The 10,611-nt window shown below is 40.3% G+C and overlaps 2 protein-coding genes across 2 annotated transcripts; one reads left to right on the top strand and one right to left on the bottom strand.

The window, feature by feature from the left end:
- The first annotated feature begins 885 nt into the window (after nt 1-885).
- Nucleotides 886-5,979, top strand: lgals2b (lectin, galactoside-binding, soluble, 2b). Its single transcript, XM_039794147.1, has 4 exons — nt 886-957; nt 3,179-3,252; nt 3,405-3,564; nt 5,524-5,979. Exons 1-4 carry the CDS (start codon nt 955-957, stop codon nt 5,668-5,670), a joined length of 384 nt encoding a protein of 127 aa, XP_039650081.1. The 5' UTR covers nt 886-954; the 3' UTR covers nt 5,671-5,979.
- Nucleotides 5,980-8,408: 2,429 nt separating this feature from the next.
- Nucleotides 8,409-10,211, bottom strand: LOC120555467 (urotensin-2 receptor). Its single transcript, XM_039794161.1, has one exon. The coding sequence runs from the start codon at nt 9,507-9,509 to the stop codon at nt 8,409-8,411; it is 1,101 nt and encodes a 366-aa protein (XP_039650095.1). The 5' UTR covers nt 9,510-10,211.
- Nucleotides 10,212-10,611: the final 400 nt, after the last annotated feature.

Consider the following 10,611-nt stretch of genomic DNA (forward strand, 5'->3'; position numbering starts at 1 on the left):
TTTTTCCCCCTTTTTCTTCAGTTCATTCCAGCTTGTTTGTAGGCCTAAATAATGTGTTGTTAGGCACGTTATAATAAGTATTCATGTGCATATCAATATACATATTGGCATGCCTTGCAATTATGAAAAGAATATTATTAAATATCCATAGTATGATTTTTACAGTTGTTCAACCACATTCTCATCAAAACATATTGTGTTTGTAATTTATTTTTAATAGTTTTTCTACTACATAAACATTGCATGTATTTACTTATTTACTATATTTCCTCGAACATGTTGGATGATATTACATTATATTTGCTCCTGGAGTAACTCAGTTTCTAAAGGATGAAATGAACTGATTGTTATTGTGTTACAGTAAAAAGAAAGGCAAACTGAATGCAAACTAATAAATAACCGTTCTCAGCAATATTTCACAATGACACTATCAAAAAGGTCACGTAGTCTACATAAGGAAGGCATAGATGTGAAGAGTTTAAACAACAAAATACATTCCAGAGCATACATTTTGAGAAATCAGTACACATCTATTGCATAGGGGCAGTGTAAAAATCTCAGTTACCCCCATATGCAGATTATTGACAAACTCAGAAAGTAAACAAGTTCATTATTTTTCTTAAGAAGACTGACCATTTAAAAAAAAATTCAAAGTCTACCAAGCACACTATGTGAATTATGTGTACAATATAACTTAATTGTAATTGTAAACAAGGCTAATGCAGATAAATATGTATTTTCATGTCAAGGAGTTTCCATCCAAAACTACAACCATCCTGTAAAGCAGAACGGCAAGTAGTACCATTGAAGGGCAAATATTTGTGATTACTCATGTTTTTACAACCCTTTCCTTGTTTATCACTTCCTGCCACCAGCGTCACCGGTGTTATATAAACCACTCACCTGCCTGCAGAGCTCTATCACTGGAGGAACAACCCACTGAAGACAGCAACGATGGTAAGTGGTGTGAAAGTTTTCATTCATTTCATTCTCCACGTGGACAAATATTCCTTATCTTGTTATTCCTTATCTTAGTTATGACATTAAAAGCTCAGAACAGGAACGTTTCTCCTATTCTCTCCAAACTCTATAGCCATATCCTATGATCTGACTTTAATAATAATTGATGTAATGTGTAATGAGAGGTACTGTATATCTTGCTGTTTGGTTTTGTTATTGCATTTCTTAAACCAATATTTCATATTTACAGGTTGAATAAAAGTAAGGTCAAAGTGGTACATTTTAAAGAGGTTTTGGAGAGTTGTCAACACTGATTTAACCAGATTTTTGTAAAAGTGCTGATGGCTTGTCCACAGAAAGGAGAGAAAGGGTTTGGTAGCATTAGCACATTTGTCATTTGTTTCAGGTATAGTTTTTTACTGGCATCTTGTCAATCATTAACATTCACTCCAGGGACACGGAAATATTTCTCACTTCTACATTGTGACAAAGATGTGCGGATCAAAACCAAAGCTGAACAACAAATCTAAAATGTCTATGTATTTTTTGCCCAGAAAGTGCTCTTCACCTATGTAAAACACACTCTAATAAGTGCCTCATGGATTACTCACAGTAAAGACCTGAGCCTGTTTGATCCCTGTGAGACATTAGGGTTGGGGGGGAAAAAAATCGATACGGCATAATATTGCGTTCTTTTACCGTGGCAATACTGTATCGAAACACAGGCGCCAAGTATCGATCAATTATTATATGTGTGTTGGTCAGTTTGTCTGCTTGACAATCCCATTTTGCAGCAATACAATTGAAGTGAGATGAGCAAACAGAGAAATGTATCTTTTAAGATAAAGACAGATGTTGACAAAGTTTACTTTTAGGGACATCATTTGAAATTGGGAAAAATTTGAAGTTGGAAAAAAGTGAATAAATAGCAATATATCGCAGAACGTTGCAATATGTTTCAAATTGCAATAATATTGTAGCGTGGCATAAGTATCGTGATGATGATCGTATCATGAGGCCTCTGGTGATTCCCACCCCTATGACGTGCATGTATTGCAAGGTATAATATGTCCAATGTCTTGGCAATAAAAGAATGGCAATGTGCTAGGAGGTTGCACACTGCTCCTAATCCTTAGGATGACTTAAATTTCCATTATTGATAATGTGTAACTTGACTTAATTATTGCCCAACCCTCCTACCTGTGCAGTCAATGATAAACCAGTATTGATCTGAGATAAGAGATACAACATGAATGTAAAGACTATATCATAAGTGCTATCTAAAGGTGTGGTACAGGTATATAGGGGCCAGGATCTTAAAGTTCATGTGTAACTCAAATCAGGTGATGCCCACACACACACACACACACACACACACACACTCAAATCAGGTGATGTAACCTGATTTGTAAGTCATATCAGATATTGCCCAGCATATACGCAAACAGGCACGCACACACGGACGCACACGCACACACACACACACATACACACGCACACACACACACACACACACACAAACACACACACCTTTAAGAGAGGTGTGGTAGTGGTACTTATCAGATATTGAGGCAGAAGGTCTGTGGGCGTCTTTATGGTTTTACTGTGTCTTTATAGCCATCACATGTCAAGGAACAAATACGGCACCTTCCTGTTTCAGTACTTTTACAGCCGAGGGTACATGTTCCACCCTGGTTGATCATCAACAGCTAAAACAAGGACACCTATTATCAGTAATTTCCCCACAGCACACTGGACACACAATCTCTAACACACTCTAAAATATTTAAGTGAAATGCCAACTCATTGTTGCATCCCTAAGATTAAAGAGAGATGTAATATCGTCCACTGATACACTGATACACTGTGCACTGTATGTCTTTGTACTCTAGTTTCTATAACACAATGGGGTTTTAAATGTGAAAACAGAGCCGTCAATAGTTCAAATTTCCCCTGCTTCTTGTAAAATATCTCCTCTCCCCCCAAATTAGTGGTCTGATCCAAACTTTAGCTTCACTAAAATGAGAGAAGGCAACTAGTTGTGCACATGTTCTCATTTAAAAGTTGTAAGTTCACTTGTTTCCTCAATAGAGTCACTTTTATTCTGTGTGCAGCAAAGTTAGATTTCAATCCATGAAAAGGTCTTTTTTTATTAAGACTCATCCATCCATCCATCTAAATCAGTTCCCATGTTCCTCTTTGTCATTGCTCTTTACAGTTAATCAAGGATATGACATTCAAGGAGGGGCAGGAGTTCAAGATCCGCGTCAAGCCCAAGGACGACTGCAATTCGTAAGTTCCCCTCATAAGAGCTCGAGTTGTCAATGGCGTGGATTCAGTTATGTTTAATCGGGAGGAAGTTGATACAGTTCATGTTTTATCCACTTCTTCCCTTTTTCACTGCACGCCGTCGTTTGAACTCTGCGTTCCTGCTTTTATTGCAGCTTTGCCATCAACTTCGGTCATGACAGTGAGAACATCGCATTGCACTTCAACCCCCGTTTCGACAGCAACACCATCGTCTTCAATTCCTTGTCCGGAGGATGCTGGGGCTCCGAGCAGGCTGAGGGAAACTTCCCCTTTGTGCGTGGGGAAGAATGCAAGGTGTGTTGGGATTGAGGATAAGGGTGCAAATTGTCTGTAATATCTAAGAATTCTGTTTAGTCTCATACCAAACAGCAAAATCATGACATACGCTTACAAGGTTTAGTCTAAAGGATGTAAGTAGAGAGACTTTAATACCCATACAGTGCACTCTTTAGCCTTAACTTTAAAGAAAGACTTCATAACCTTTGACACAATAATCACTAAGTCAGTTACACAGCAATATCTATCTAAACGTTTGCTAATATTAACTAAAATAGACCTTTTTCATGTCATAGTGTAGCCCCGGCTTGTATCACAAGTTTTTCTATTCAAAGTCCGTGCAGGGAGGAGTTACATAAAGTAACGTAACAAACATACTTATTTGATCCCAAACCATGATCTTTTCCTAAACCAATTCCCAACGTTAACCACGTGTTTAAAACTACTACTCATCTACTTCGGGGAGGCCCTGGTATTGTGCATGCTGGAATAAATTTAACTTAGCCATTGTTAATGTTATCAATTTAGCCTACCTGGTGTTTCCTACTATGACAAGGCAAAATTGCTGCTATGATAAAAGTCCATTAGTCACCATAAGCTACTGATATTCATGCCAGACCAAGAAAGGTTGTATCAGCAAAACCCCTGTGTATTTTGAAATAAGGTGTGTTTTATTGCATGTCATTTCACCTTTTCATTTCTAAGAGCAAGACCGAGTTATAGTATTCTCTCGGAAGTTGTATACTCTCACTTTAAGCCAGTTTGCTTTTCCCGCCGAATGCATAGGCCTGTCGGTCTAATTCAAGAGTAAGAGAAAGTACACACAATCGTCATGTCTCAGTATTCTAAGAAAAATAGATAGTAAAAAAATAACTGACAACAAAAATGCTACTGATATAAATTCTGCTCCAGAAAGTGTTTTACCTGACTTTAATTATTTTTACATGACATTCCGCACCTCCTATAATGGCAAACATCTAATTCCGAAAGCAACGTCGGCACAGTTTTTAAAGTATTAAGTTGCATTCTTATGGTTTTAGCCTTGTTTAGACAACAAAGGTTTAGAGCGGCTTTTGCTGCTGATTATAGCTCACACACAGACCTGCTGTATTTTAACCCTCGTGTTGTCTTCCCGTCAACCATGAACTTGTCCTTCCGGGTCAAATTTGAAAATGAACTTTTTTTTTGGTGCTTTTTCCCCAACTTTTTGTCTCTCTTTTCGATGATTTTGAAGCTTTTTTATAAAAGTTTTGTCACTTTTTGCAACGCTTTTTAAAATTCATGGTCATTAAACCTAATTTATGACATTATACTTAATTTTTGACTTAAAAAAAACTGAAATTATTAATTATTTTTGACTAATAGTTAATATCAGAGGATGTTGAGTGAATCAAAGTTTTACTGTTTTGAAACCATTAAAAACATTTTTTTTTAAATGCTATAAAATTGAATAAAACACCCAAAACTCACTGGAAGTAATCATTAATTTTACCTGGGAAGAACGTTGTATCGGTTCCATATAACGTACATCCATGCATCCATGTTATTTTTGGGCAATTTGGTTAAACGAAACCCATATTTCTGCTATTAAGAACTTTAATAATGGGTTAAATTTGACCCGAGGACAACACAAGGGTTAAAGAATATTGTTTTGCAGACAATTGGCAAAGTATGTTTGCTGTATTTATCGAGTCATTTGACTCAAGCTCAGTATTTCGTCATAAGGAGGCTCATTAGGGGGCTTGGTATCTGTGTCGCAACACTGTTAAATCAACAGACACCGAGCTATCCAATCACAAAGGGGCTTTATAGGCTCGTAAAACTTAATAGCCGCTGAGAGAGATAGTCATGCTTATCTATCTCAGTCTTTCTTTTTGTGTCCTCTTAACTGTTTTATTGTATGAACAGAACTGAAACTTGACACTGAAAGATAAATGACTTCATTCCCTCTATCTACCTTTGTCCTTCGCTCCTCAGTTTCACATCAACTTCAACAGCTCGCAGTTTTACATCAAGCTCCCTGACGGCTCCATGCTGAACTTCCCCAACCGACTGGGAGACATCAAGTACAAGTACTTTGACGTCAGCGGTGATGCAAGGATCATCGGCGTCAAGGTCAAATAGAAGTTGAACTCTTCTTAAATCTTGACCTGTCCACATTTTGTGTGTTTGCTGTAAAAGTCTGTTTTACATGACTGAGCCCAGACCTGATAATTCATCTTTTCTGTTCTCGTGCTGAGGCTTATAAATAACACTAGAGATGTACTGTACACCAACAGGGAGTGTTGATGTTGTAATAAGAGAACATGGCCTAAAGAGGGAGCCACAGCACCTTACACACATTACACACACTGTGTCTGTTTAAAATCTCATCAGTCAATAGGTTTGTTAATAAATGCTGTGGGAAAAAAAAGAAAAAAGTCTCTCACTCTCTTAACACACGCTAACACAAAACACCATACACAGTCTCCAATCAACAATTGATGTATGTTATTCAACTCTATATGCAACATCCATGAAACACAGCCATCGCTTGTATCTGAATCAGTTCATTTAAAAAAAGACCAGTCATATGTTTGACTATTTTACTTTTTTGTCCACCAGCCAAATGGCTAGCGAATGTTCTAATTTCACCAGCCACTCGCTAGATTACCATTGTTTTTTTTACCAGCCACTTGAATATTTTACCAGCATTTTGCCAATAGATGGTAATAATTTTGAACCCTGATAGCAAACATGAAACAACAAAAAATAATTGCAAAATTCACGCTGGTTTGTCGTTGCCACCTTTAGGGAAATGATAATAATTTAAAACTTTATTAAATCTGCAAAGGGAAAATTACAATGTTTTCACTCTGCTGTTGTTATACACACATGTAGGCCTGAAATACACACACATGCTCACCTATACATGCACTAATGGAGAGATGTCAGAGTGAGGGGGCTGCAGCTGTCGATGGACAGGCGCCCCGAGCAGTTGGGGGTTCGATGCCCCAAGAGCACCTTGGCCGTGGCCAGGAGGTGAACTGGCACCTCCCTACCCAACTCCCTACAGACTGCCACCCCAAGGTGTTCAGAAGGTGTTCAGAAAGGACACGTTTTAAATCACATTATTTGAATTGTTGACAGATGCAACACATGACATAATGAAACAGGTGCATGTTTTAAAGCAACTCAAAAAATCTGCCAACTTTAATGGTATCAAAACAGTTAAAACCAGATAAGAGCCACTGAAGCTGCATGATGGCCACAGGTGATGCCTTAAAGTGCTCAAATTATGCTTTTTGGCTTTTCCCCTTTCCTTTATTGTGTTATAGATCTTTTTGTGCACCTTATAGGTTTACAAAGTGAAAAGCCCAAAGTCCACCCCAAAGGGGCTTACCATCTCCAATAGAAAACACTGTTCACAAACTGCTCCAAACAGCTCTATTGTAGTCCAGCCTTTACTTCCATGACGAACATGCGTCACTTTGTAACACACGTTATAATGCTCGCCTAGCTGCTAGCATGGCACACGCTCATACTCTGCAACTGATGCGTTATTATGGACGCCTGGCCAATAGTAGTGTGAGAATGCTATTGAAGGGCAGGCCTTGCCTAGAAGTTGTGTGGGTTCCATAATAACTGACTGGCTAGTAGTCCTTACCTAGGTACTGCGCACGTGCGACTCTGAACAAAGATGGAACAGAAGTGTAATGCCTCACTCGGTAGCTAAAACAGAGCGCTCAACACAGGGTGAAAAGAGGAGCTGCAGCAATTTGAAAATTAAACCACATAAACCTATTCTGGTACAACCTCTAAATACAATTATGAACCTGAAAATGAGCATAATATGAGCAATTTAATAAATGTGAACACTATTTTATTATTGTGTTATTCTGCATAAATCTGGACGTCTGTGGCGGTATTTACTTTTATAATACAAGTTTGTACAAAAGGGTGACATGTTAAAACTGGTATTAGACATTGTAGGCTATATGTGAACAAAACAAAGCAGAACATTTTTAAACTGAGCTGTAAGTTAAATAAGAATCAATAATGTGGCCAAATAGTGACTTAACTGTAAGGATAGAGCAAATAATAGAGGGTAAAATAGCATAATGCAAAAAGAGGGACCATACGACGTGAGACGAGGTACATTCTTACAGAGACAATTTGCAGGAGGACTCAAAGAAGCCGTGGCTCGAGGCTGAGGAATGTGGCACGATGCAATCACATTCCACGGAAGAAGATGAAATATCCTTTACATGTATGTGTTTATGTGGGTGCGTAAGGTGGGTGGCAAATAGGAGAGTAAAGGAAAAACTAAAGCAAAAACATTTTCAGAACTACTACTATAAAAATTCCAATTTTGTAACTTTTTTTGTAATCTTTTTTCTTTTGGAAAACAACTCACATTTAAACCCAATTATCAGCAGCTTAAAGATCCTATCCAATCTGTATTTGTCAGAATAATATCAATGCCAAGACAGCAGAATTGGAGATTGTTAGACAGGCATTTGTACTGTACATGTGAGGATAAGTGTTAGATCAGATAATACAGAACACAAATCAAATACTGTGCCATGTGTGCTGTTTGCCCTCCAACCAGAAGACTTGCAGTCAGACTTAGCAAACATCCACCTGCTGTGCGTAATTTCTCCAAATCCTTAACAGCGCCGGTTAAACTTCTCAACAGAGCTGGCAACGTGTGGCATCGCACCGCATATGTTTGCAGCATTTACAAAGTCTGTAGAAAGTGTCTCAGAAAAAGGACATTTTCCAGTTTTTGTAGCCTACAATATTACTAGAAATGTCCCCTCTCAGGCTTATTGACCTTTTCTCACTCGAGTGTCTATGCTCAGTAATCACTTATTCATCCACTAGAGGTCCTGCAGTGGCAAAGTTACAGCTGACCCAGGGTCAGCCCTGCTTGAACCCACAGACTGACCTTTCTGGGCTAAGTAATCTTTATAGTTCCGGGTCAGAAGAGTGTAAAGAAATGGATTGATGCAACTGTTCCCATAGGTCAGACACGTGACAAAGAAATTGACATAATTATGAGCAGCTGGAGACAAAGCTTTGAGGGACTCTGGAGAGAACAGTCTGGCTAGCTGCCATCCCCAGAAAGGCAAGAAACAAGCCCAGTAGGCCATTACGATGCTAAAGATCATTGACACGACTTTTTGTTTGAGTCCTCTCCTCCGGGCAGACCAGCTGCTACCTCCTAAACTAGCCTGCACTGCCCAGTAGCGGCTGGCTAGCCCCATATACAGCCCGACGATTACCAATCCAGGAACTAAAACACTTGTAAGAAACAGGACCGTGATGTAAGCCTTGAAGGCCTCAGGGGTCCAGGTAGGGAAGCATATGCTCTTAACCAAACCAGCCGCAGTTGGTTTGCCCTCCCTGAGTCGGATCATCACCATCATGGGAAGCGTTAGCACGAAAGCCAAACCCCAGATAATCCCTGCCACTAGCTTTCGTTTCCGGGACGAGGACCTGTGGGCGCTGAAGGGCCGAGCGACGGCACGGTAGCGTTCCAGGCTCATAGCCACCAAGATGAAGACGCTGGCATGCATGGTGAGGAGGTCGATACTCAGCAGGATGCGACAGCCGGCCTCGCCAAACAGCCAGTCGTGGGCGAAGTAGGTGCAGACCACAAAGGGGATGGTGGAGAGGTAGAGCAGGTCTGCCAGAGCCAGATTGATGATGTAAACGTACATGGAGCCTGTCCGGCGCAAGGCGGCTGAACGGGTAATGATGAGGGTGTACGTGTTGCCCGCCACACCCATGGCGCACATGATCATCAGTGTGGCACCGAGCAGGAATGTCACCCAGAGGCCCCCACTGCCTCCACCACCACCACCACCACCACCACCACCACAACCACCACCATTCTCCTGGGACCCTCCATCTCCAGGCCCTGGGCTCAGGACTAGTCCCAGCTGTGGAGTGATGGTGGCATTAGGAGTGCAGTTCATTGCAGGTTCACAATCAAAGGGCAGAGGTCAGGCCAATTTACACACAGATTTATCTGACGGTTGGCTCATGCATTCAATTGGAAAAAGGTTTTAGAGTTTGTATTTCCTGCTGCGATGCGGATCACAGAGTGAAGATGGCAGCTGATTGCAAAGACAAGTCATTTTTGAAAATAAGTCCCATGCAATGCGGGTGAAAAGCAAACATTACTTGTCATAAATAAAATTTTGTTGAAACCTGTAAACTGTTGAAGCTAAATCCAAGAAACAGGATACAGGGGACACCTGTGTTAATCCAAAGAGAAGATGTAATTAGACCACATCGGACATGGCAAGCAGCTTCAGTAACTACAGAGCTTCCTGTGGCTTGCACTGCCTATCCCCACCAAAAAATGTCCTCCACAAAGCGATGGTCCTATGTTTTTCCAAAATCAGGGGTGGCACAGGGTGAGTAAGGACACTGCCTTTCAACTTGGCGAACTGCGTTCAAAGTCTCTGATGAAAGAAAAGAAATCTGTGTCCACTCGTGTGACTACAGTACATATCCAGTTTTGGTTGTTTTCTTCTTGATTGGATCAAGTAGGGTTGAATCCTCAGCTGTACTATATTCAGTCAAAATTCGTCTTGTCTCCCTTCTAGATTTCTACTGGTATATAGACACTTAAGTAGTAAAGATCATTTGCATTATCCACGCAATCCGTTTTAGTGCCTCACTGCTGCTCTTCTGTACCTCCAAAAATTAAAATTATTTGATGCATCGCAGATGGACCTCAGATCCATTTGGCTCCCTGGTTTGATAGAAGTGTTCTTTGGAGTTTTCCTGGTCACTCTCTCCCTCCTCGTCTCTCCCCTCCTGTGTCCTCCCTCTTTCTCACCAGGGTGAAAAACTAGAATGGGCCTATAGATTTATGAGGAATTCCTCTCAGGCCCCACAGGTCTGCTGGCTCTGTAGTTTTGGACACCCAGAAATCAATGGCCGGGGGCAATTGTCCACAACCACAAACACATTCCCAGATACAACAGCCAAACATCAGACCTATGCATGAGTAAGGAGTGCATTTATTTATTCCAGCTTGCTTTAGGGATATAATCTCTTAATTTTGAA

Source organism: Perca fluviatilis, chromosome 1 (assembly GCF_010015445.1).
Source record: "Perca fluviatilis chromosome 1, GENO_Pfluv_1.0, whole genome shotgun sequence".
Lineage (NCBI taxonomy): Eukaryota > Metazoa > Chordata > Actinopteri > Perciformes > Percidae > Perca > Perca fluviatilis.